We start from the raw sequence: 26,838 nt of genomic DNA, 5'->3' as shown, positions 1-26,838 counted from the left end.
GAAGGGGGGGAGGGAAGGGAAGGGAGGGGAGGAGGCTCCGCCGCGGCTCCTGCGCCGGGCGCGGCCACAGAGGGCAGCGCCGCACCGCAGAGAGGAGCCCGGCCGGTCGTTGGCGGGGTTGGGATTTGGGAGGGGGGTGGGGGGGTCTCGCCGCGTCTCCTCGGGCCCCCAGGCTGGTACCTGGGCTATCGGGGCCTTGAACCAGCGCGGGCCTCGACGGTGCCGGAGCCAGGAAGAGCCGGGCGGTAACGGCTGCGCCGAGACACCGGTATCTGATGAGGGTTTGCCCTGCTGGATTTCTCCTCATTCATTTATTTATTTATTTATAATGTTAGGGGTTTTTAGCTGCCTGCGGGTGCGGCGCTGCTGGCTCCCCCGCGCAGGTGGAGAGCCCATCACCGTGGCGCGGGGCGGGGCGGGGGGCGCCCAGGCACCTCGCTAACGGCTGCCCGGGACGCCGGGGCCCTCCGGGCATCCCCACACCGGGGGCTGTGCAATCTGGGGAGGGAGTGCTTTTCTGGAGTTGGGCAGCAGCAGCGATTTGGGTGGTTTTTTTTTTTTTTTTTTTAGGGGAAAACTAGAGGGGGGGAACGTGCGGTGGCCGGGGGCAGTGAGACGCGCTTACAGCCGGTCCCCAAAATACCAGGTTACCCAGGAACCGCTTCTCCCCTTGGGGGCGATGCCCGAGCTGGGGCGCAGCAGCGCCTTGAGAATAGTTAACGACCCCTTGATTTTTTTTTTTATTTATTTGGGTTTTTTTTTAATTATTATTCCCCCCCCCCTGGATTTTATTGGACTAACCTGCAGGCATTGAGGCATCTCGCCCCCCGGGAGCGACTCGCGAACCTCGGCAAAGGGACGTCTAGGTCCTTTCTGCTCCCCTTGAGGGCAGGAGCGGGAGCCGGATTTGCTTGAACTAGGCCCCAAGGGTGAAGGAAGACGTGGGAGGCGGGGGAAGAAAATGCACATATATATTTTTGTTGTTGTTGTTGCTGCTCAGGTGTCAGAGGATCCCGCGCTGGGGCGGTAAGGTGTAACCGAGCCAGGTTTGGAGCAGCTGGGACCAGCGAGTTTCCTCACGTTCCCTGTAGCTCACGCGTGTTACGTTAGGCTGCAAACGCCTGATCGTGGCACTTTCTGCGGCTTCGCCCTGTCTGGGTTGTTTCAGAAGAGACAGGTGTTTTTCCTTAGCCTGCCTTCTTCCTGGCTGTCCTTTTTATTAGAGCATGTCAGGGGGTTTTTGGGTCCCCCTGCCCCGGCTGACCCCAGGTCCACGGCATCCCAGAGCTGTGCACCTTGGCCAGCGACTGGAGCAAATCAACGTAGCTGAGGCAGAGGCAGCGGAGCGCTTGGGCCTGCAGCAGCTGAGGCTGGGCTGCGGTGCGTGAGCCCTCAGGCTGCATGAAAAGCCCGGGCACAGAGCCTCTTTAGTCTGTCATTTATAAGTTTATTAATATCCTGTTAGGCTTTCGGTTGGACATGCTTATCTCCTAGCTGCCTGTAGAGCCTTAACTCTGCTCCCCTGTTTAAATATGTAATGCTGTGTAATGAGATGTGCCTCTGCTTTTCCTTCAGTAATAGCAGTGCAGGATGGGGAAGGATCTACCTGGCCACTGAGTCCTGCCTCCTGCTACTGCAGGTAAATGAGGGGTGGTTATTCCTTCTGCATCTGGGTATACCTTCGCCTCACTCCCTAGTTCTCCGTGTTTTGGGGGAATGCAGAAGCCTGCTTTGGCCCCCGTGTTTGCGCATTTGGACTCTCTTAGCTGTACCCAAGTATCTGCGCTCCCAGAAAGTTAGAGATGGAAACATGGCAATTCCTTACAATGGCAAATGAGCTACAAATGCTGCCTGTGCAAGCCAGCGTGCTGTTTTTATTTCTGTTACTCATGAATGCGCCATACAGAGTGCGTACGGCTTATTGTGCGTTTCTCATGAATGGCTGCACGGGCTCTAGCCTCGCTGGAGCCAGTTGCCTTGTGCGTCTGCAGCGAGCGTATCTCCGGAGCGGGACATGACTGGAAGTGACAGTCGGCTGCGGAAGAGGTGCCTGCGGTCTGCTCTGATGAGGCACGTCCGCTTCCCTGGCCCTGCAGCTGGATGAAGCCTTCTTCTGCAAGGTGCTGTCCTCTGGCTGCCCCTTGTCAGAGCGGGGAAGCAATGTCCAGCCAAGAGCCCCTGCTTGGTAGTAAGGCAGTGTGCTAGAGCTAACGCTGAGTTGCTCCGGCTAATCCTTATGGGAGATAGAAAGGGGCAGGAAAAAGTTATTTGTTTGCCTTCCAGCACAAACATAGCAGGAAGGAGGAGGGGGATTGAGTTGTCCAATACGAAACTGGGTGTCATGTTAACCTTGCAGTATTGATTGTGGGTAGTTCCAGTTAGGATAAAATAACAGGGGTGCAAAAGCTTTAGAAAACAAGGCAAAAACCCAAACAAACACAGTGAAAAGACCTTGTCATTCTGGGCAGTTTGGATTTCTGTCTGGCAGTTTCCTCTTACGCATCTGCAAATAAAAAAGCTCTGCATGTTTGCTCTCTCACGAGGGCTGCCCGCATGGAGGTTATTTGCTTGAGAAGGGCCAAGGCACCCAGGCGGGGATGCTTGTTCCCTGCGTCAAAGGAAATGTGACAGGATACAGCTTATTTAACCTGGGGGGTCTGTTTTGATCTTGGTTTAATGCAGCCCGTGGTGAGCTGTTCACAGGAATGCAATCTTACGTTTATTTTGTTAGGCCTTTTCACGAGCGGGGCCTGGGCTCGTTCTGGTGGCGCTGTCGCGGGTGGGCGGCTGTGCCTCGTCAAGCCTCCCTGTGCCGTGCTCTTTCCTTTGGCACTGACGCCGGCGTGCGGCGTGTTGCGATTGCTGTGCACGTTTCTTATCTTCCCTGGGTCTGTGGCATTTATCCAGCCATCCGGATGAGAGAGGCTGACTTCAGCCCCGGGTGAGTTTCTCTGCTGGTGCGTGTGTGTGCCCCCTTCTTAAATTCATTTCTCAACTGCTTCGTGGTGCAACTCGCCACGTGGGAGCAGTCTGCAGCCTGCACTGAGTCATGGCCATCATGACAAGGCTGTCTTGGTGGAGTCATTTATGCTGTATCTTTTTTTTCCCCCCCCTTTTTTGTTCTTTTCTCCTTTTCAGGGAGACTATTTCCTAGCGTCTGAGGCAGTGTGAACCCACAGCTCTACCCTGTGTCCTCTCTGGTCTGGGAGGAAGCATGTGCATGGGGGAAGGAGGCTGAAGCTGGCAGAAGGCAGAGAAGACAGGTCTCGCGACCAGCCTCTGCCTGGATTTTCAGACCAGGTTATTCAGTGATAAAAGGGAGGAGGATGTTCTGCCGCAGAACCTCCTCTCCTCCCTGTGCTAGGTGAGAGAGGGTGCGTGCTTTTTAATTAGGGCGCGAAGATACGGGACCTTTGGCAAGTCTTTTTAGTAGGAGAGAGATGCTGTAAAGGTGAGCTCCGAGTTTTGATCAAGCAAGAAGCTGGTCCTGTCACTGTGATCCTTCATTTTTGAGTGCAGCCACAGCTCCCAGTGAATCCTTTCTATTTTAACACAGGGCTGTGCTGTGTGATCTGAGAGCTCATAGCTGGGATGAGCGCCAGCTTTGCTTGGATACCTGCATGGATGGAGGTGGTAGCACGTGGCGTGCTCAGTCTGGACCAGCGCGTCTGTCGCTGCTGAGCACTGCGTCCCTCCTCACTGCAGCATCGGAGCCCCTCCGCCCCGTGCTGGGTGTGCTGCTTGCAGTGCTTTGGCAGAGAAGATGCGGGCTGTTCCCTGTTGGGTAGAGACTCGCCTTCTCCAAGGTCACGTGCAAACCGGGAGCGAGTTTGGTGCCCTATTCAGTGTTCCATGCAGTGCAATGGTTAGAAATTTATATGGAAAAAGAAGGAGGAAACAAGGTATTTCAGGGGCTAACCCTGAATTTGGGTGCTACCCCCTCCTTTGCCACAGACTTGGAGCACGACCTTGGATAAGTGATAAAACGTCCGTCTCTGGCCTCGTCCCCTGCCATCCGATAGGGACAGCAGCACGCGCCTTTCAGGGTTTTGCCATTTGTTTACGAACAGCAACGGCAGGAATGTGTCATCTGCTGTAGTAAACAGTCTCTCCTTCTGGGTGCTTCATTTTTCTCTTTTAATTTTATGTCGATCTTTTCAAGCATGAGGATAGCTTCCTTCTCCATGTCCTGGATAAGCAGAGCTCGCCTCCGTAAGGCAACAGGAACACTTGTTGGTTCGTCTCGTTCTCTGGGAACAGCTGTTGTTTATGAAGGCTATTTTATGCGGGTAGTAATTCTTCTAAAGGACATAAAACACATTGGGTTGGCCTTTGCCTGAACTGTCCCACTCACTTTGTTAGCAGCAAAATGTGTGCCTGACCTGAGCAGCTGTTGTCTTTCGGTGTCACTTTTTTGCATAAAACTGACAGTGAAGACTCACTGATGCTCTGCTCTGGCTCTCCAAAACTATTGGAGAGCTGGAAGGAAATAGCTTGGATACTGAAGTGATAAGTGCTACAGAAATGCCAGACGCTGTATAAATAACTAAGCTCAGCCCCCGGCCCTTCCTGAAGGAAGGATGATTTGCAGAAATACTTCAACAGATGGTCTGAATTTGGCTCTGGAAAGGGGAAAAACATGCCAGGACACTTCCGAGCTCTGTGTGGGCGCATGCCCGCGCGCAGCGTGCAGCCAGCCGTGCTGCTCCCGTGAAGGCCGAGTGACTTGCGGAGGCCCGGGCTGGCTTGTGGGAGGATGGCAGCAGAGCCGATGCGCTGCTGGGCAGCTGGGGAGATGTCTGTTAGCCGAGTGGAGGCCACGGCGTGGTCTAACCCAGGGCTGTCTCTCCTGCTGAGAGGTACCTGTGCACGTGGCAGTGCAAATTGGGGTGGTCCGGAGCTGGGAACAAATGGATCAGCTGTGGCAAAGAGCAGCTGCTGCTCGGGCTGTTCTTTGGACACCCCGTGTGTATGCACGAGCTGGCCAGCTCCAGGGTACCCTCAGTGGCCTTGGCGTGGGAGAGGGTTTCTGCATCGTGGGCAGCAATGCTGACGGGCTGCGGCAGAGCTGGCTGTGCTGCCCAGGCTCCCCTCTCCATCCCCCTGACTGGGTTACTGCTCCTACAGGAAGAGGAGCAGCCGATCTCCCCGCTGGCACTGGTACCAGACCTGGTGCATTGACATCCACCATGGCAGCCGTGGGGTGGTGCACCATCGCCTGCGGGCTCTGCCCTGGCACAGGTCTCGGCTCCGCAGCCACAGCTAGCTCTGATGAGGATGGCAAATTGGAGCCTGGACCCCCGTCCCAAGTCAGGAAGGCTGGGGCAGAGCAGTCCAATCTAACTACCATTAGTCTTGCAACACAACGTGCCTGTTACGCCGCTCCTGGCAGGATGGTTAACAGTGCCCTAATGCTATTGCTGTTTCCACAGGGCTCCTGCCATGCGTGGCTTCTTGTTGTAATTCTTGGCCACTCTGTGTGGCTTTCCTTATTCTTAAACAGTGCAAGATGAATCTCTTTGCCGAGGGTGCTTCTTGTCTCAGGTAAATTCATGTGCATCCATCTGGCAGACAGCAGCATTGGACTGTGCATGGGGAGTGGCCAGGTAGGACTTGTTTAACGTGCAGAGAATGACTTTCCAAATTTGACTTACCTCACTTCTTTTCCCTTTTTTTTTTTTTTTTTCCTTCCTCCCTTGCGTTATCCATCTTCTGCTCTGTGCAGGCAAGCTGGTGACCAGGACCGCGTGTGGGTTTTTTTATTTGTCTGTAGCCTTCTCAGCGTGTTGTCTCCGTGCTGGGAGCTCCTTGCCTGCCTCGCAGCCGGCTGGAGTCTCCGCTGATTCACAGTGCTCTGGGTGAGACAGGGGCTGGATTATGCCACAGACTCAGCACCTGCTAGGCAGTGATTGCAGTCTCCTCGGCGATTCCCCTGCTCATCATGGAGCACGTACCAGTTTCCCCTGAGGAAGCGCTAACCTCTTTAGGAGGAACGTGACCCATGCGGAGCTGTTGACGTGCATTTAGCCAGGAACCGTTTTGTTGTGTGCTGAACAGCTCGCATCCCTGTTGTCGTAAGCAAGCAGCTGAGATAGGAGGAGAGAAACGTGGTTTATGATACAGGAGCAGAGCAGGTACGTTCGCATATCTGTGCAGCAAAAGGACTAGCAGCAGCAGCAGCAGTGTCCTGTGCTGTCCTGTGGCTGAGAGGCCAAGCATCTTGCTTGAACGTGCCATTTAACTGGTATTTCTTCTAGCGCACTGGAGCATGAGTGACACTCTGCTTTCAGCAGTGGAACATAATGGCATAAGGTACCTTCTGGAGGAAGGTGTGTCCTTACTGGAGCTGTTGCAGAGCGTTTTGAAACCTGGGAAGACGTCCTCTGGGAACCCTGTTCCTTCCTTAGGTCTCCTACACTGATTTTGTTCAGTGCCCGGAAGCCAAGGGCTGCTCCTTGCATCCCTGGCTTCTCTGCAGGTGGTTTTGTGATGTTTTATTGTTGGTTGCTCCAGTGCCTCCATCGGTCAGTCTGCAGGCAAGGTTACCTGGTCCCCCTTAATCTGGCGTGTGCCTGGGCTGCCACTGAAAGGCTCAGCCCCTGATTCCTGCTCCTGTCTCTCGTTTTGTGCCAGCACTACGATTTGTGCAGCTATGCCGTGAACTGGGAATAGGCCTTGTCGAAAAGGAGTTACTCTAGTTGCTGGGGGAAGGAAGGGCTGCCTCGTTTCTGGCAGTAGCCTGGATTTATGCTAGACCCTCTGGGTAGCCACAGCCTCTGTCGGGAAAGAGTCATGTGGACTGAGAGAGAAGTACTTTCTGGGGGTTAAAAATCCCTAGTATGGTTTTCTTCATGAAGATATTTGCATCTTCTTTGCTGACTGTTGGAGCCTGTATTAGCACCGCTAATGGGATGAGCTGCTCTGCGTGAATGCCCATCTGCAGCCCTGCATCTCTCCAGGTGCCTGGCTGGAGATCAGCTTTGGGGGGGGACTCGGCATCACGTCTTTAAAGTACTCTGCCATTCACGTGTCATGCTCCTTGCCGCTGGAGAACAGCGATTGCTTCTCAGGCCTCCTGGGAATAGTCCTGTGTGCTGCCAGATGCACGTGGGGTCAGAAAAAGCGGGGATAGAGGGGAGGAAAGGTCTTTTGCTTTGCCCTGGCACGGTCCCCTAGTGTCTGCAGGAACACGCGCAGGCTTTAGAAAGTGCTCTGTGAGCACGTGTCCTTGGAGATGCAAAGAAATATGACCGACTTCCTCTCCCCTTCCTCTTCCCCTCCCTCCCTCCCTCCCGCGCAGGCCGGAGGCGGCGGCAGTGCCTAGCAGACACAGCGCAGTGCGAGCGCGGCTGACGCCGAGGAGGGCTCCTCTCCAGCCATGGCCGAGGTGAGGGATCTGGTTACCTCTGGGCTGCGGGGACGAGAGGCTCCTTTCCAAGCGTCTCCGAACCTTGCCAGCGTTGAGCCTCGCTCTTTCCTGCCGTCCTTCTGCTTCTCCCTGCTGCCGTCTTTCCCTTCCTCCTCTCCTTTCTGAAGAGTCCCTTCCTATTTTGACGTGGGAGGTGAACGCTGTAACCCCCCTTACCCCCGTTGCCAAATGGGTTTTCAGAGCCGCTGGCATTGCCTAACAAGGTCAAGCTCGCGCTGCAGCGTGAGCGCCGCTTCCTCGCGCGGCTGCCGAACTCGGGGGTCCCGCAGGAGCCGGGCCTGCGCGAGGAGCGGGGCGCTGGCTGACGCGCAGCAGGCAGCGCTGCTCTGGGAGGCCGCTTGTAGCGGCGCCACGTGGGCCCCGCGGCGAGGGGAGGAGGCTGCACGGGGCCGCGGCGGCGCTCGCGGCTCCCCAGGCTGCAGGGTGTCAGCTGAGGGCTCGCCACGTGCTGGGCGCCGCGAGGAGGGAGGCTGGAAGGGATAAGCCAGCTGGCTCTTCGGAGAGGGCATCTCATCTCCATCATTGCAGCAAAGGCTGGCTAACCGAGCAAAGCGTGTTAACCAGGTAGCACGTTCACCAGGTAGCTGGGCCGAGCTAGCCGTGGAGCGCGCGCTCCCGCGCTGCGCCTCCTAAAGCCGTGTCAAGGCAAGTACCTTCCGCTCCTGCTCAGCTACTGCAGAAGAGCCTGGGTGTGTTGTGCCCTTCTCTCCCTTTGCCCTCCGGGCGCGCTGGGCTTGTCTGAATTAATGTAATTAGCACATGCCTTATTAATTCACTAAGGCACAAAGAACTCGTGTATATTTGTAGCCATGTTAAGCAGCCCCTATTAATTTAATAACCGTGTCCTCCTCATTGCGTGGCAACAGTTATTCGCCAGTGGTGACTCAGGATCAGCCAATACTGAAGGAATTTGGGCAAGGTATGCATGTGTGCGGTTCTTTTTTTATTACATTGCATTTTTATTAATGAGCAGGGCTGTGAAGGGAATTAGCAGCAGGCACAATAGAGGGAAGGAAGCTTTCAGTGCAAGTCCGCTGAGCGGCCAGGCCCGGCTAGTTCCTAGGCTTTATGCTGCAGGCAGAAAGGGATCTATAGAATGAATCAGCCTGATATCCTGTATGACACAGACCGGGGAGGGGGAGATAAGCTTTAGCAGTCAATGCTTGAACTCAGCTTTGGTAGGGTTATGAGCTAGGTTCTCTCATTCCCCCTCAGTGAATCCTCTGGGCAGAGGTAATAGCCGACTTTTGAAAGTGGCTGCTGTATTTTGGCCCTGCTCATAATTCGGCCTGAGAAAGAGCAAGAATCTTGTGAGAGGACAAAAAATAGTTGCAAGCAGTTTCGTTCTCTGCGGAAATACAGTCCTCCATGCGTATTGCTAGTCTGGGTCATGCCAAATGCAGAACTTAGCTAGGTCCTGTGGGACATTACCAGGACATCTGTCACTGTTTGTTTGGGGGTTTTTTTGTTTTATTTTTATTCTTTCCAGACGATGCAGGTATTGAAGGTGGATGCCAGTTTGTGCTCCCTCACCCTGGCGTGGTGTGGACTGTGAGCCCAGGATACTGGGGCAAAGATGCAGATGTCCAGCCCGCTTTCCCTCCCTCCTATTCCTGTTTCCACTTGCTGTTTCTGCTCCTAAGCTTGGGCTATCAAGGCTGAAACTGTTTCCTGTCATTATGAGCTTGTGCGGGAGCATCACTGAGAAGATTAGGCTGTTCCAGGCAGCTGAGCAAGGAAACCCCATGACGTTGCACAGAAGTGTGTGTGTGCCTGTGATAATGTGCCCTCTGATTGCAGCTGGCGGGGGACCAAGTCCCGGACTCCAGCAGAGGCAGCGGAGCTGTTCTGGCTTGTGTGAGCCAAGCATCTGGCCCTCCTGGAGGGCACAGTAGGAAGAGTAAAGGACTCCGTGAGATCTCAGTGGGGTGACAGGATGGACAAGAGTCTGTGCGGAGCAGGTTGGAGCAGATAACTTTGTTTCCCTTTCCTTAGGGTCTGTTGGAGCAGATAACTTTCTCTTTCCTTAGAGTCTATTTTCATGAAAGCCCAACACTTCTCCCAGGTCTTGTGAGCAAAACTGCCTTGGTGGCCAAACTGCAGTTTTGGAAAGCCCCTAGTTTGCTGGCTCTCGATGTGGGGATTATTGTGGTGAGCAGGGCTGGCCGCAGTGCACGTGGCGGTGCTGGCGTGCCCTGGGTAGGTAGTAGCCGTAGTGGGGTGAGAAGCTGCTGGTACAGAGGTACCCATGTGCAGCCCTGACCTGGTGTAGGCAGTGGCAGGAGAAATCGGATGCTGGCCAGAGGTGGTTAGTTTTTTCTGCCCCAGGAAGGGGCACCGTTTGGCTCAGTCGTTTGGAGGCTTTCCGTGTGCGATTGGAGCAGGCTGCTGGTTTGTGGCTGTTGGGCGCTCGGTGCACACCAAGAGGGGGAGAACTTGCTGCAGCAAGGGTCTGGCTGAAGAAAACTTTTTGCCGGTGAGATCCCCCTACTCCGTTCCCTGGCTCAGAAGAGTTTGGGGAAGGAGGGAATGGCCTTGACCTGGCTGAGTTTAATGCAAAGACTTTGTCTGCCTTCCCTCTCGTTCCCGTACGGCGCAGCAGGGCAGCCGTGTGTCTGAGCTGACTCAGAAGGCCACTTGCTGGCTGCTGGGCTGGAAGGGATGCAGCTTGATTTATAGCCCTGGAATAGGTGAAGTTGAGGCTGTTTCTGGCACTTGTTTTGTTCAACATCTGCCTTGAAGGAACACAACGTAGGGGAAACTTTCCCCTCTGCAGCCTTGGGTTCGGCCACTGCAAACTGGCACCATCCCAGAAGGACCCGCTTCCATCCATCGAATGGGAGCAGCTCTCTGGGTGTTTGCGTGTCGCTCTGATGAGGTAATGCCACGATTCGGGCAGGAAGAGGTGCTTATTCTTCCCAGCAGAGCCATGGAAGCCCCGTTCTTTTAGAGGGGAGCAATCTGCTGAGAGCCAGGAGCCTTATTTTTGTCGCTGATGGGGACTGAATGGGCCCTTTCATGGCCCAAGACCTCAGCTCAGCCCTGTTTCCCTCGCTCCTACTGAGTGAGCTCACATCCAACCCTTGTTTTTCCTTTGGGCTCCTTGGTTGGTTTTTTTTTTAATTACGGCTTTGTACATGGTGATTATTTTAAGCTCGGGGGGTGGGGGTGGAGGAAGGAGGAGAGGGGGGAAAGGAAGCTTTTTTTCTCTTCTGTCAGTCTCTTGGCAGAGTACCTGAGTGATTTGCACCATTTAGCTTCTCCATGTGTGGAAAGTCCTTCCAGATCAAAGGGCTGGTCTGGCTGGCTGTCACCGTTGGTTTTGGTTCTGCCTTTTCTTTGTGTACAAGGCCATTTCAGAACATTGAAAAGGGAAAAGCTCTTTCTTACTTGTTTTATACAAATTTCTGGTCACTCTCCCAGCCCTGTCTCCCATCTGCCAAACTCCAGCTTCTCTGTTAACCTGTCCTCTTCCTCTAGCCAGTGCTGCATTTCTCTTAAGCTGCAGTTTCATTAAAACTGGCATGGAGAACAGATCCAGGGTAGGATGGGTTTAAAATTAGTTTGAACTGATCCAGCTCACCGTATGATGACGTGATATCTCAGGAAGGGGGGGATCACAGGCAATATGCACCCATTTATGTCATCCGAAGATGTTTGAGCTACGGACTTGCTTGAATACCGCCATGATCGTGTGTCTGGGTTGCTCTAGTGTCTGTCAGTCAACTTATGCTTCCACCGTTGGCTCTTCAGCTCCAAAGTAACACAGGCCCTTATTAACTTAATTTAAATTATCATTTTCTCTAGAATTTCATGTAGATAGCTGATGATGTTGCATATGAATTAGTTGTTCTGCAGTTATTTTGCAGATGCCTATGAACTGGTGCGTGGATTTGCGGGTGATTGCAGACCATAGGCTGGAGCCTACCACTACTTTAAAGCAAAATGCTGGGCCTGAATTTCTGCTGCTGTTGTGCCCTAACCTTGTATCACCACATGACTGAAGATTTTACAGAAAGAGACTTGTGGAAAGGGTTTTCAACCCTCTGGCTCCTATGTCTCCTTGCTAGTGTTCCTATAAAAGCCACGGAGAGCCAATACTGGGCTTGTGCGTGAACAGTCCTCCATAATTTGGAAGCTTGTTGCTCCTGTTGCAGTAGCGTTCAGAGGGACCAAAGGGGATCAGGGTTTTAGCATGCTTGGGCTTGATGTGCTGTATATGCAGAGTAGTGGAGCCAGGTCTCTTGAGTCTTGTCCATGAGAGCTGACTGCCTCCTTGAGACCTCGAAGAACTTTTGATTGGAGGCAGGTTGAGATGGGAAGGACTCTAATAGCTCCCATTGGTTTCCTTGCTCCTGCTCAGCCTTGCCAGGGTGCTGCGGGCACTTTCAAACTTGCTGTTTTTCTCCCCCTCCACGGGGCGGGAAAGGCGTTCTGATCACTTCCTTATAGGAGTGTTTTAATGTGTTGTCCTTCTGCAGAGCAGGACTCTGCTACATGCACTCAATGAGATGACTGCAAGGTCATTTGTCCTTCTGCAGTCTTCCCTCTGGTCCTCTCAGCTCAGCAGCCGTGATGTCATGGACAGCAAGAGCTCTCGGCCTTGCTGTGCAAGCCCCGGGTGAGTCACTTCCCCTCATGCCTGTCCTTGCTCATCCAGTCTCGTAGTTGGGCTGCAAAACCTCAGGACAGGGACTGCCTTTCTCTAAAGGTCTGGGCAGCCTCTAGCATAAAAGGTCGCAGATCTGTGCGGGGGCCTCTTGATGCTGCTGCAGTGCTGAGACCTAAGCCCTACTTTAAGACGAATGCCAGCTTTCCACCTCTTGGTCCGAGGCAGTTTCCCAAGACATGCAAAGTTTTAAGGGAACATCTGGCATTCATTCCGGGTCGGCACAGACCTGCTCCTCCAGTCTTTCCGTCTCTGACTTGAATGCAGGTGGCTTGGAGTTAGGTGGCTGGTGGGTTACCTTTTGCAAACCTTACTGCCCAGCAGGAGTGGTATGTGCCCGGGTAACTGTTTGGGGAGTTATTTGGTGTTAGGGGCCCATGATCCAGACTCCGTTTCCTGAGCTGTCCTTGTGCAGAGCCGAGTGGTGTGAGAAGGAGACTGTACTGATGCAAGCAGAGGCCTCCGCAGGACTCCCCCTGTTAAGCAATCGGACGGCCGGTGCTGCAGCAAACAGCTTCCACACAAATCTAAACAAGTCGCTGGCTGTTTGGCCTTGCTCGGGCTACGGGAGGAACATTTGCTTTGTCAATCCCAGAGAGGGAGGTTCTCCTGGGCAGAAAGGCGTTTCTCTTGCAGTTTGCAGTGCCTTTTGGAGGTGTTTCTCCAAGCCTTAGCTCTCACAGGGATACCGGTAGGTGCTCGCTGTCTCGACTTATCATTTAAGGTTTCTTGGCAAAGCATGCAAAATTGAATGAACTGGGAAGGAAGGCCAGCCCATTGCATGACCAGGATGGCAAGCCTGAAGGGGAGAGCGTGGGAAAATTGGGTGTGTTCCTTCTGCTGCCGCTGCCTGGAGGTAGGAGCCATCCCCACCTCCTTCCCTGTTTTTTCTCCCTCCCTTTCCGGTAATACCTGCTGCTCTGCAGACCTCGATCCTTCCTTTGGAGACAGCTGCTGGCCCGGTTTTTCCCAGCTCAGCCAAGGCCGCTCAGACGGCAGGAGCCAGGAGCGTTGGTCGCTAAGCGCAGTGAAATGGCTGTCCCCTCTCTTCGGCAGCTCCGTTTAGCTTTGCTTCGAGTAGGCGCCGGTGACCGCGGCCAGCAGGCGAATCTGGGGAGGCAGAGGTGCCCCCGATCTGCTGTGGGACGCTTGGCCCCGTGGTGGGAGGGTTGGTTGGACTAGATCACTAGCAGCTCCTGAGTGGGAGCTCCCTTCCTGGGACACTGCTGCGGGGAACTACACTGGTCCGGGGGGGGGGGGCAGACGATGCAGTAGGCAAGCAGCTGCATCAAGGCGTTTAGACTATTTTTGTTCGTGACTCTTTTTTTTTCCCCCCCTAAGGCTAATGTTAAGGGAGCAGGATATTCCTCAAACTGCAAGTCGTGGTTGGAAATCCTGTCTGAAGGTGAAGGGCAAGTCAGTGGCAGAGCTGGAGTGAGATGTCAGGAGCCTTTGCTGCTGGTCGGGGATTTTGGGCCCCTTCTTTTTCCCCTCCTTCTCTGCAGACATCCAGGTGAAACTCTGCTGCCGCTTCATGTGTTTGCAAAGCCAAATGCCTCGGTAGCATGTCCTTATCCTGGGCGCTGTGCTGCATCTCTAGGGGCCTACAGGCTCCCGTGGCTCAGCATCCCCGCCGTCCTACGAGCCGTGTGGGTGCCGGGTTCGTCCCCTCCGCGCTGTGCGTGGCCAATGGGGCGGGCGGGCGACGCAGCGCCTCCCCACTGGGACTTTGGCCTTCCAGGCGCCGGAGGTGAGCGGGGCCACTGCCCCGGGCTTGGTGCTTCGTCGGGCCAACCCGTGCAGGGACGGTCAGCCTGGGGGCTCCCTTCCGCTGCCGCAGGTGGGTGACCTTGTGCCTGGTGCCAGAGCAGCAAGCCCGGGGAAGCCGTGTGGCTCGGGAAACACGTGTGCTGCATGGGAAGGTGCTGCGCTGCTCCGGCAGGGTTTCTCCCATCCCAGCAAGCTGTGTTTGAGTCACCAAGGGGGAGAGAAAATGCTGGTGGTGCCTGGAGCCCTGTTTCTTGATGTTGGCTTCTCTGGCTGAGGTACTGAATTTGCATCTGCTCTCAAGGCACGTGGAAATTTGTGCACGGGAGTCCCATTTTCCCCTTGTGCGTTTATCTGCAAGTGAATGTGGTAGTTTGAACATCTGTTTTTGGTGACAGTTCCAGCATGTGCCAGCCTCGGGCTCTGTCCGTCAGCGCAGGGCTGCTGGCAAGGAAGTAGCCTGGAAATGAGAGGGGTGACACAGGGCAGAAGACTTGGCTTGTGGCGATGTTGAGCACCGGTATTTCCACCCAAACTATGTCAGTGCCGCAGGTGAGGAGGGTTGCTGACCAAAACTCGCGTTTTGGTCTATGTAGCTGCCCCTAAATGCACAGGAAGAGGGACTCGTGGCATCCATGCATTAGTCCTAGGCTTTTTAGGGCCGGATGGGAGCTCTGGAAGGAGCTGACTCCAGTGACTACCTGCTGTGCGAGTGGCTCCTAATTCTTTCCCTGTTTCACTGTACCATTTTGGGTCTCCCCTTTTGCCAACAAGGCCAGCCAGGAGAGCCAAACAGCTCCCCACCAGGCACAGCCGGTCTGTGTGTGTGAATACCGAAAGCCGTGAGAAATCGTGGATATAGCCTCCTACCGCAGAAGAGAGGATGCTTGCTCTTGCTTCGGTGATACCTGAGATGTCTCAGCCAAGCTGCCCCAGAGAAGTGACTGTTGCTTTCTTCCTTCCCTAGCTAAGGGAAAGCAGAGGGAAATTCCTTCCCAAGTGCTTATGTGTGCAAAGGTACAAAGGGTTGTGGGTGAAGCCAAATGTGTCACCCGTTCAGGTGGAGGGTGGTGTTGCTGTTGAGTGCTGGTGCACAGTGAATGTCCTTGCAGCAATCAGGACAGATGGATCTAAAAATCCTCCAAAATGGTGTCTGTACAACGGTGGGTCTCACGGGGGCTCTCTGCATACCCGGAGCATGTGTCTGATGGAGCAGTAGGGCCTGCACAGGGCCCAGGGGCAAGTGGGGACAGGGACACCTGAGTTTGGACTCCTCCTTTACCCAAACCGGGGCAGTTCTTCAGTGCACAGCGAAGGCATTGGAGATGAGCAAAGATACCCTTAGACTGTTTTTGCCTCACTCCCTGGCCTTGCTTGCTGTGCAAACGGCATGCTTGGTGGGACTGTGCGCGCCTGGTCCATGCCCCAGAAGGGGCTGTAATTCTCTGATAAGTGCTTTTCCTTCAGGTGATAAAGCAAAGAGAAACAAAGGTTAATAGTCCAGCCCGGTGCCCCTAGCTGGTTAGTACCGTGGCCGGTTGGAGGTACGCAAAGGTTGGTCATCCTGAGGAAAACCTCCTTACAGGTGGGGAAGAGACAGCCCGGGTAAGGTAGCTGCATGGGAGTGTGTGGACAAGGATGGGGAGCAAAATAGGACCGTTTTGCCAGTGGTGGAAGTTGCGAGGACAAGACCCATCCGAAGCTGGATGTGGTACCCACTGAGGTGGCCAGATATGCTGGCTCGCTCTCTGGGCCTTGTTATTTGGGAGCTGGGTGGCTGGGAGAGGGGAGAGCTTGGCTTGAGGAGGCTTTGGAAGGGCTGAGGCAAAGCAAAGTGCCAGTTTTATTTTGGAGCATCCTCCCAAACAGGCCGGGAAAGTCCTTTGACTCGGTAGGGCTGAGCAGAGGGCCAATGGACTGGATGCATCCAGCACAAGATATTAGTAGGGTTACAGGCTCTGGCTCTGACCTGTCTTGCTGGGCATCTCCTCCAGAGCTTGATTCTTGCTGTGAAACCTCGTAGGGAAGAAAGAAAAGGATAATTCATTGTTAGGGTGCGAGTCCCCTCACACGTCATCCTAAAACTAATTTGCTCCATCATTTTAATAAATGTTGAAGGGAGATCCTGGCGTGTGGGTAATGGGGCATTAATCCATGCCTCGCTGTGTTAACAGCGCTCTAGGAAGGAATTAATGCCACATAATTCATTGCCTCTGCAGCTCTTGCTCTCTTAATTACAGCTTGTACGATTTAGGAACCCCCTTCTGCTAGGGCTTCCCAGTCTCTCCTGCTTTAGGGAAGGCCTCCGGTGTTTCTTGACTTTTCTTGCCCCTACCCCATTACCAGTTTCCTCCAGACTCCTCCGTTACTCCTGCCATGGAGGGTCCCCATCCCAGCAGTGCCCTTGTCCGCATGGCCCTAATACAGAGACTTTTGAGATGTGCGAGTCTTGAACCTGTTTGGCTGCAGAAGCGTTGCTTGACCGCTCTTGTTTGCATTTTTTGGCTCCAGAGAGCACTGTGTTCGTGGGAGGATGTTCTTCAGTCTCCCCGCCTAATCTCTTTCCTTTCTAGGATAAATGCGTAGTGTTGTTCTGGGGTTGTTTTTTTAAATATCCTACAAAATTATCAGTGTTCTCTTCCCAGCTTGTGTTTTTCGCCCTCTCAGACCATAGGAAAAGAGTAGTCATCTTCCTGCCCTGGGAGGGACTGGGGTCGGGTGAGGATCTTCCCAGCCAGGGCACCTGAGGCTTCATCCGGCACTGGTTTTTGAAGGACTCGAGGAACTTGGTAGTTCCCAGCGAAGTGCTCAGGTGGCATTTGCGGGGGCTTTGGGTTTGTTTTGCACCCGGTCATCTGCTGGAGCTCAGTCTCAACAGAGCTCAAATCGCCTTTCCGCTTCAGCGCGCTAAAATCCCTGAATGCATTGATGTCCCCAGGCTATGAGCGTTCAGGCCTCTGCCCTGCTAGGTGCTGTGTAAACGTTTATCAAGTAGCCGTGTCCTCCATGAAACGGTCGTCCCGCTTCCTTGCCCTTGCTCACCTGCTTGCTGAGTTACCTCTGTTAGAGGAGTTGATATGAGTGGTGGCGTCTAGTGGCCGTGCAGCCTGTTCCCTGGCCAGGTCTGGGTGCGCGGCAGCGAGGCAGTCGATATCTTGGGATGCCGGGGACAGGCCATGAGGACTGCTCTGTGCGGAGTTTTTGTCCAGAGTTGCTGCATCAGTAAACACAAATATCCTATTCAGGGTAGAGATGTTATCAAGTGAGTTTTTGTGGTTCAGGGCTTGTGCATGCCGGGTTTACAGGCTTAAAGCAATAGCTGGTCTCGCTGCTCTGTCTGTATTCGTGTGTGTGTTTTTATATTTGGGTATTAATCTGATAAAATTGATGGAGAAACAAACTACTCTTGTGGACGTGCATCTGAAAACACATGCAGAGAAAGGTTTATGCGATTTTTTTTTTTTTTTTTCCCCTTCCCCCCCACTTAGAAAGTGCAGGCAGGACCCTAGCTGATCCCTAGAGATTTTTAAGGCGTGCTTCCTCAGTTTACTCAAGAGCAGGTAAGAAACTGTCTGTAAGGGGTCACGCAAGGAAAGGGAGGTGTGTAGTATGGTGTAGCTGGGGAGCTTGGGGGTACGTTTTGGAAAGGAGCCCATCCTTAGCAAGGTCAGCACACTGGGCTCTTCCGGCTTTGCCTGAATCTGGGAATCCAAGTGCAAAGGAAGGTTTAGTCCCGCTTAATCCAGGAGCAGAAGCCTGAAAGCCGCCTTGCTGAACCGGAAAGCTTCTGCAGTCAGGGGGCAAATTTCATTCCTGAGGCAAAGGGCAAAGGGATTTCCTCCTCTCCTGGCTCACCACCCAGGTGGCAGCTAGGGAGGGACGCTGCGGAGAGCAGCTGCAGGACTGCTGCCAGCTCTCCTTAAAATAAGTAGTCATTATGAGTCTTCAAGAGAACTGTTTCCTACAGTCTTGTAACTTTGGTAGCGTGCCAGCAGGCACCGAACGCAAGGAACGTTGCAAAGTGCAAAGTCGCATAGATATACTGGGGAGGGCGAGGCGTTATTTAAAAGATCACGTTGGCGTAAGCCTGGGCATGGGCTGTCCATTTGGGTTGGAAATGAGAGGCTGTGGACGGTACTGCTGTGCCCGGTGCCACGCAGAGCTCGTGTGCTGCCGTGCTGCTGCCTGTCCTCACGTGCAGATGGAGCTTGCCTGCTCCAGGGCTGCTCTTCCCTCCGGAGCAGTGAGACGGCCTCTTTGGGAAGGTCCGTTTCTCTTAAAAGTCAGAGCGAGACTGTGCGACTAACCCGCGTTCCTCTCTGAATCGGGTGCCTGAACACAGCTTCTGGCCAGTCATCCCTGTTGGAGCCAGGAGATATATGTTTTTATACGTGTGTATTTATATATATTTATATTTTTATACATATATATAGATGTGTGTGTATATATACATACATATATGTACACACACACACACAGCTCCCTCAGGAGCTCAGTCAGCAGATGCTGTCTCAGTCCAAGGAGACCAGGTGCTCTTCTGAGTCACTTTTTCCGCAGCCTACCCAAAAGGATCTGAGCTTCAGGAAAGTGCACGTGGCTAGTTCTCAACTTTGTCTCCTTGGTCTCCCCTTCCCAGGAAGAAACTCTGAACCTTTAAGAAGCAGTGACTGAAGAAGAAGTTAAGGAACAACCGTAAGGAACAAACCCATTTCATAACAAGATCAAGTTTGAATTAAATGGCTGATAAACAGATCAGGTAACTTTTTTTTTTAATTGTTGAATTGTTTGTTTTGCTTTAGATTTTTCTTTTCTAGTCTTTCAAACTCAATCCCTTTTGTGATACAGGAGGCTGGATGAGATGACTTGATCATCTCTTCTGGCTATAAAAGGCTCCAATTCCTTCTTTGCTCCTTTCTCAACTGCTTTTTTTAGTTTTCGCTTCTCTCCTCTTGTTTTACGTCTTCCTCCTGCTGTCACGTCTCTGTTTTCTTCAGCTCTTCCTTCTCACTGCTTGTTTCTTTCTTCCCTTTGCTTTCTCCCCTGCATGACAGAGTTCCTTTTTGCTTCACCCATCAAAGGTCAGGTTGACCTGCTGACTTCAGCTTGCTGACCTCGAGGGAGCAAAGCCAGCTCTTTGACCAGCTGAGGATCTGGTGCTTTTAATTACAAACTCCACATAGATGCATCCTTGTGCCCCTCTCCTAAAGCCATTGATGGCTTGAGTGATTGTAGGAACATGAAGTACCAGCGTGTGGCCGTTGCCAAGTTTAAAATAGTTGGCGACACTTAAGTGCACAGCAGGAATTTAAGAGCCTTGGTCTTGGCACATGTAAAGGCTGGGTTTGAGCTCTCCCTGGGAGTGAACTGGGATGTCCTTTTAGAAAAGACGCTGCCAACACAGCGCCCTTAGCTTCCTAGGAGCTGTGCCAGATCTGCAGTCCTGCATGTGAGTTTAACTTCCTGCTGCTTGTGAAGTTGCTCCAGATAATGACCCTTACGTGCCTTGATATTCCTATTTTTCTGTGTCCCTCTCCTAACACCTACCTTCCCACATTACCAACTCAGGGCAGGAGGTAAGCAGGTGTCCTAGGTCAGTGGGTGACTGATACCTGGTGACAGAGGGCCAGGATTTAGCAATGCTTGAATGCTACAGGGAAGAGGGCTGCCCCTTCTCAGGGTTTGCCACAACTTGTGTGTGTTTTCTCCCCTCCCACCCCTACCCCACCCCTCTCCCTTCTGGGAGGGAAAGCTGTCCTGAGCCGCACTGATAACAAGATAGCATTGCAGAGTGTTTATGTGCCTAGATTTGCCTGTCATCAGTTACGTGATTTCAGGAGCACTTGGCACTGTTCTGTTATACCACCAAAGCGTGCGCTGAGATTCACCTCCGCGAAGCCCAACAGATGCAGGTCCCCGATAGCCATGGCTGTTTGAAGTCGGAGGGAGCCAGGAGCCTGGTATTTTGAGGCAGAGGAGGTGTCCTCCAAGATCTCCTCTAGACCTTCCAGTGTGCTTTTGGCAGTGTGAACAGGAGCCTGCTGGCTACGGAGGCTGGTTAAAGGGCTGAGGAGGAGCCTAAGGAGAGTTGGGATGTCTTTCTAGCCCTTCTGGCATAAAACTGAGCAAGTGGCTGTATTTGTGTGCTAGCCTGTGTCTGTCATCCCTTAGCAAAATGAGACTGAAACCAAAAAACTAAAATCCACAGCAGTAGTTTGCTGCAAGGTGAGATCAAGAGCATCACATTTCTACAGTTCTGCCTGTGTAACCTCATCTGAGTGCGAGGAGAGCTGTTCCCCAGATACTGCCCCGTTATCTGTCTGTACTAGTCTCTCTGCAGTGCTCGTGGGGGAACCTGAATTGTTGGATTTGGATGCAGTGGGAGCGTTAAGCAAGGATTTCTCATCCACAGATTGAGAGGCTCTCTGCAGCCCATTTTGCCCCAGGTTTTTGGGCTTGCCCAGACACATCAGACTATTCCCCTTTCTTGTTGGGGTCTGCGCTGAAATCAGGGAATCTTTTGCTAGCAGGCAACATGTTTGCTGTGAATCTGTCTTGCTCCCACTTGATGTAAACGCTGTTGGAACAAGTAGAGAGAGGCAAGCGTCTGCCTGCCCCAGGTGTTTTGGGGACACACGGAGAAGCTGTGGCAGTGGTGAGACCGGAAAGGGACCCTGGTGGCATTTGTGACTTGCAGTCTGTGACCTGCCAGTGGTGACTTTGGAGTTGAATTTGGGCGAGCTGGTGAGATCCCATCTTGCATTGTCTGCACAGACACCGTGCGCTGGCTGAACTCCATTTGAAATATCATCCTTTCCAGGGATGTCTCCCTCTTGACGTAACCTTCACTCGGTCTCTAGCCTCAGCATTCAGTTGGACTGTGGGTTAGATGAGAAGAGAGCTGTGATATGAAGCCTACTATTTGCTGAACTTTTCTCTTGCCCTGAGATAAAATGAGCGTGGGAGTTCTCAAGCACATCTGTTTTCCCTTCTCAGTCTGTGGTGCAGAGATCCCCAAGGCAGCAGAGCCTCGAGTGGGTGAGACCTTGGAGCGTGGCACAGCTCTGAGCTAATACACTAATTCGGGCATGACTTTCTGATGTGCTGCACTTAATTTGAATCTCTGTCAGCACCATCTCGCTTCTGAATCTGAGCTGAGCTTGGGTCTGCCTGCCCAGCCTTGGCATCGCTTCTCCTAGCCGTGCCAGCCCCGGGGCTGCATGCGCACGCTGTATCAGCGTGGGCCTTGAGGAGGAAGCGGCTCGGGCTGCCTGCGAACGGAGGCTGCAGGGAATTTCCTGGAGTGTCAAGTTCTCTCTTTGCACTTACGGGAAAGTGTTTTTGTTTTTGTTTTTTTTTTCTTTCTATCTCTTCTTTTCTCCCCCCCACCCCCCTCTTCTCTGCTTCCCCGAGACAGATCTCCGTTTGTAACCCTGAGTCTTCACACCCTGCGTTTCCATCAGGCCTGGAGCAGAGGCAGCCCTTTCTGCACGGCCAGTTATCGATCCTCTCTGCTGTCTGCCCTCATCGCAGAGCGCGGGAACGCCTCTGTAGGGACAGCGTTTGCAGGGCCCCAGCCCGCTGCATCGTGGCCAGCCTTGCTTTTTCCAGCGGATGTTCTAGGCTGTGCCCCCATCTCGCCGTCGTGGCAGGGAGCGTGCCGGGTCCCCGACAGCAGGGCTCAGCCTCGCGGGCAATCCTGTGGTCCTGCTGTAGCCCGCTCGCCCAGCTGCGGTCTAGGATGGCCGTCAGCCGTCGGTTTAATATCCGACGTGTCCTGTGTGCAGGGAACCATAGCCTGGGCTTTATTGGAGGGAGCTGACTCAAACAGGCTTCCTTTGTCTCTGTGCGTGGTGGTTTATCGAGCATGTAAATGCTGGATGCTTGGCGCAATTGAATTTGCTGGGAGCTTGCGTTTCGCTGGTCCGGCTTTAGCTCAGTGCCATTTGCAGATTCCAAGAATTCCCTGTGGGAACAGAAAGGTGGATGGAAAAAGCCCTATGTTTTGGAGCGCGTTCCAGGCTTTGATTTTCCCCGATGGGTATGAGCTCACGTCTCCGCGTCTGCGTGCGCTCAGCCTGCCTGCCGTGGCTGCGCAGGCTGCCAGCCCCGTGATTTCGCTGGGGCGTCAGCTCGCATGTGCTGTGCCCTGGGCCGTGGGTCTGGGAGCAGGGCAGGAAGCGGCTCCTCGCCTCGGCTGCCAGCTGAGCGCTTCTGCTCCGCTCCCTCCCACGCAATGCTAGTGGCTGGCATGTTGCGGACCGCCAGTTAGGAGCATATCTGATTGCAGTGCTGAAAAGCGTTGGCCTGCAGCCCTGCTGGCTGGGATGCCATGAGGCCCTAAGTGAAGTCTGTCCACGCAGTAGATGGTCCAGCACTGTCTTTTCTCCCCTAGAGACTACAGAGACCCTTGGGTCCTGGGGAGCTTTCAGTTCCTGACTCTCTGTCGTTTGGCTCTGATGCTAGACTTCATGAATTTAGGGCTGGAACAAACAGATTTTCTAAACTTGGCCCTGTGCACCTTGTCGCCGAGGGCCCAGCTCTCTTTGTGGACCCTGTTTCTCCTGGGTCAGGTCAGGGTTTTACCAGGACCTCGTCCCTTTCTTCTTCCCAAAACTAATCCCAGCTGTCTCCCACTACTGCTTGCAGGGTTTCTCGCTCCGCAGGTCTCTGGGCACCATGAGAGCAGTGTGGGGTTGGCTCTGCCCCACGGCTGAAAGGGAGCAGAGGCGGAGGCTGCCCGGGGAAGGGCTGGAGGGGTGGTTTTGTCCCACCTGCCAGTGGCTCTGAGCTTTCGCAGGCATCCCTGAGACGAGGGACAAGACCAAATCCTGACAGCTTGTCGCCTGCCTTTCCCAGGAGGCAGCCGAGGTGTAAAGGAGCCAAGTGCCGGACTCGGGGATCACGCAGAGTGTTTGTGGTAGAGCTGCGGATGAAGCACAGCTCTTCAAGCCCCAGCCTCTTGCCTTGTTCACGTGGTCCCTCTTCCCCTTCATGGCTGGAAGGAGGAAGTGGTTACAGGATACTTTTTCCTGCCTCAATATCAGGGCAGTGGGGAGGCAGGATTTGGCTTCGCTGCCAGCGATGCGTGGCTCAGCTGGCTGGCCCCCGCTCGCCTGAGCAGCGGTGTCTCCTGCCGCTCTGTGCCTCTCCCCTCCTCCTCTGTACGTGCAGCGAGGGCTGAGCTTTGCCCTGCGTGCTGGGGATGGGCAGTGTTGTTGCAGAGCAGTGTGTTAGTTTTTTCATCATAAAAGGGCAGTGTTGTTTCCTCTTCTGCTCACCTAAAGTTATCCAAGTGCTAAGACATCTGATTTTGTATGTCTTGTCCCCTTACAGTTTACCTGCCAAGCTGATCAATGGAGGGATAGCTGGGCTCATCGGGGTCACCTGTGTATTTCCCATTGACTTGGCAAAAACCCGCTTGCAGAACCAGCAGAATGGCCAGCGGATGTACACCAGCATGTGAGTACCGCGTGCACAGGCAGCTTCCCTTGGGGCTCTCGCCGGGGAATCCTTCTGCCTTGTTACCTCGTTCAGGTGAGATTGGCGTTTCTAGGAGCTGGGCTGTCCCTGGGAAAGCCAGGGCTCGAAGCAAGCTGTGCTAAAGCAAATAAAGCAGCTATTCAGACTGCCGAGCCCAGCAGGTGAGACCTCTGTTGAGGGCACGTTTATTCTTCTGTCTCATGCTTGAGAGCAGCATGTTCTCTGCTGTCAGCACTGGTCAAAAGGGCAGGAGGGCTCCAGGCCAAAACGCAAGGAGCCTGACTTGGTTCTCTGCTGTGCCACAGCCAGGTGCAGGAGGGAATTTCTGGCTCTCTTCCATTTCCATGACTGTCATACTGGAGGTAACAATCCTTTCCTTTGCCTTATCAGTTTAGAAAAAGGAAACCATTGCCCATTCCTAGTCTAGAGCACTGCATGCAGGCCTTTTGAAGGAACACAGGTTGGCGCGCACTGTAGTTACCCCATCAGTCCTGTGTCCAAGAAATTATGTGCTGCCAGCTCTGTGAAAAGAAGGCACAAATGTACCCAGCCCACCAGATTCACCTGTGACTTGAGAGATGCGTAGGGCTGCGTGTCTGCTGTCAGAGTAGGTACGGTGCCTAGCATAAGACATTGGGGAGACTGGAGCTCTCAGGTAGCATCACTTAAAGATAATCTCAGGTGGAGGCCAGAGCTCTGGCTAGAGCTAGAACAGAGACATGCCTGGCAATGTGTCTACAGCTGCTGTCGGCCAGTTCTGTGGTGGCTGTGGGTGATGTAATCTCACTGGGAAAAGGGCAAGAAGTTCAGTGTGTCCCTGAATGGTTCTTCCTTTTTGCCTGTAAGGGCTGTGAGTGTTTATTCACCGCTCTTCCCTCAGTGTGTACTTCCACAATACTACAGGGACAGTGGTGTTGTACGTGAGAGGTGCAAAATAATCAGTAGATGTGCAAGAGATGGTTGGAGAGACTCGCTGAGTTCCTATAGAAACACTATCCCCAGGGCTAGATCTGCACAGAAGAGAGCCTTGCAGATAACTCATTTTGTTAGCAAAATACATGGAACTGCCTTTAAAAGGTAGAAATGTGCCTGCATGCATGCACGCACAGAAAGATAGCTCTTTGCCTTCTGCATTCACCTATGAAGCAAGGAAGCGGACACCGTGAAGAGGAATGCTTCTTTAATGGGCTTAGGTTTAGCACTGTTGGCAAAGCTTGCATTGGGTAGGAAAGGTGGGATGAGGTTCCACTGAGCTATGCAGAGGGATGTTCTGCTGCAGACAGCTTTGGGACCTGCTTGAAACTGGAGGAGACCTATGAAATGCTGCTGATTCTTTGGATAGTGATTTGTTTGCCCTTGTAGGTGCAGTGAGCCCAGCCACTGTGAGTGGTAGCTGAGGAGGAGCTCAGGCCAGGAGCTGAGCTACAAGGGTAACGATGGTCCTTCAGCAGCCTCTTTCCTGCACTGCTTTTCTCTCCACTGCAGCAGTGGTTGAGAGCTCCTACCACTAAGTCACTGAATGGCAGAATAGTTGTGGCTGGAAGGGACCTCTGGAGGTCATTTAGTCCAAACCCCCTGCTTAAGCAAGGTCAGCTAGAGTAGGTTGCCCAGGATCGTGTCCAGTTGGGTTTTAAATATCTCCAAGGAGGGAGACTCCACAACCTCTCCAGGCAACCTGTTCCACTGTTCAGCCCCTCACACAGTGAAGAAGTGTTTTCTTGTGTTCAAGCAAAATTTCCTGTGTTTCAGTTTGTGCCCATTTCTTCTCGTTCTGTCACTGGGCACCACTGAGGAGAGTCTGGCCTCGTCCCTTTACGCCCTCCCATCAGATATTTATAAACACTGATAGGATCCCCCTGAGCGTTCCCAGCTCTCTCAGCCTCTCCTCATATGAGAGATGCTCCAGTCCCTCCATCATCTTAGTGGTCATTCACTAGACTCGCTCCAGCAGGTTCATGTCTCTCTCTTGTTTTGGGTAGCCCAGAACTAGACCTACCACTCCAGATGGGTCTCACCAGGGCTGAGTAAAGGGGGAGGATTGTGCCCCTCCATCTGCTGGCAACCCTCTGCCTAATGCAGCCAGGATACCGCTGGCCTCCTTTGCCACGAGGGCACATTGCTGGTCAACTTGGTGTCCACCAGGAGTCCCAGCTCCCTCCCTGCAGAGCTGCTCTCCAGGGGCTCAGCCCCCAGCCTGTACTGGTGCTTGGGGTTGTTCCTCCCCAGGTCGAGGTCTTGGCACTTCCCTGCATTTTACTTAATGTTCCTCTCTGCCCATTTCTCCAGCTTCTCAAGGTCCCTCTGAATGGCAGCACCCTCTGGCGTATCAGCTGCTCCTCCCTGTTTTGTCTGCTGTCTGGGATCGGAAGATGATTTATTTTAGAAACCAGAGACAAGCCTTAGTTTTCCAAGAGCACTGATAACATTGAGGTGGGGAGAAGGGGCCGGGACTGAAAAGGACCTGTGTCCTGTCCTACCTTCTTGTTCAGTAGTAGTACGTTGATGGTTTTAGTCATTGAGCCTCCTTGTTCTAGCTGGTGACATGTAGTTATGTACAAGTTTAGGTTGTAGTCCATGGCCTGCCACAGCAGCCTGGTGCCAACCTTGACACTTACAGCGCTCTGCTCCCTGTGTTGCCTGGGTGTACTGTCAGGATGTGGCCTCCTGCCTCACCTGGTGTCTGGCCTTTGTTGAGCCCCACTCCTGCCGCTGTTGCGGTTCGCGTCTCTTCCCTGACCTGCCTGCTAACGAGTGGCCAGCGACGAATGCAGCAGTCCTGAGGCATTGAAGCGGGACGGGGGATTTGTTGGCCCTGACCCTGGGACCACACACTAGGATGCCTCAGCTCTGCGAGGGGGCTCAGCGTGAGGGAGGCTTTTAATCTCCCGCAAGCAAGTGCAGATCTGCTCCGTAGCAGAACGGAGCCTGGCTGGGCTGTGTGATGAGACACTGTTGAGGAATATGGGGGATTTACCCAGTGTTTTTGAGCTGACTCCTCCTAGGAACCTGAGACAAAGCCTGAAAATCAACAAGCCCTGCAGAAGATGCTGCTCTGATGTTGGCAGCAGCTGTAGGGAAAGTGAGCTTGGTGGGGATAAGTCCATGATGGATGAAAGAGGGCAGTCTTTTGAGGGCCTGCAGAGATAAGGACATGATGGTGGTAACAACCTCCAGATAACATCGGGCCATCCTGTGTCCTGCCCCAACAGACAAGGGGAAGACACCAAGAGTACCCGAGAAAGAGATAGGTACGTGCTAGCCACAGGAGCTGTGCTGGAGTGTGTGAAAGCCAGGCTGCCAAAAGTTGGGGTGTCCTGGCACAGAGACACGGATGTTGTGAGTAATATAGGTTCCCCTTGAGAAACCCTGCTTGGCCAAAAAGCCCTTGCAAGAAAGCTGTATTTCCTCCTCTCCCACCTCAGCGTTTTTACAAAGCAGAGAGGAAGATTTCTCCTTACAGGTTGCCACATCTCTCCGAATTGTATTCTTGTTC

At 53.4% G+C, this 26,838-nt stretch overlaps 1 protein-coding gene across 9 annotated transcripts in view; it reads left to right on the top strand.

The window, feature by feature from the left end:
• The window catches only part of SLC25A22 (solute carrier family 25 member 22), a 43,051-nt gene continuing 16,213 nt past the window's right edge, over window positions 1-26,838 (top strand). Inside the window, exons 1-5 of one of the 9 annotated variants that reach the window (XM_068944722.1) lie at window positions 126-268; window positions 1,576-1,639; window positions 2,732-2,941; window positions 18,502-18,621; window positions 23,199-23,324. In XM_068944722.1, coding sequence (XP_068800823.1) covers window positions 18,602-18,621; window positions 23,199-23,324 — 146 coding nt within the window. In that variant the 5' untranslated portion in view covers window positions 126-268; window positions 1,576-1,639; window positions 2,732-2,941; window positions 18,502-18,601. Of the gene's footprint in view, window positions 269-840; window positions 1,178-1,575; window positions 1,640-2,731; window positions 2,942-7,300; window positions 7,388-7,646; window positions 8,075-8,295; window positions 8,349-12,747; window positions 12,955-13,834; window positions 13,939-18,501; window positions 18,622-23,198; window positions 23,325-26,838 lie in introns of those variants that run through there. The other 8 variants (XM_068944718.1, XM_068944719.1, XM_068944724.1 and 5 more) reach the window with 8 other exon arrangements.

This window comes from Struthio camelus, chromosome 5 (assembly GCF_040807025.1).
Source record: "Struthio camelus isolate bStrCam1 chromosome 5, bStrCam1.hap1, whole genome shotgun sequence".
Taxonomy (NCBI): Eukaryota; Metazoa; Chordata; class Aves; order Struthioniformes; family Struthionidae; genus Struthio; species Struthio camelus.
The sequence above is the reverse complement of the archived record's forward strand: the minus strand, read 5'-3'. Positions and strand labels throughout refer to the sequence as shown.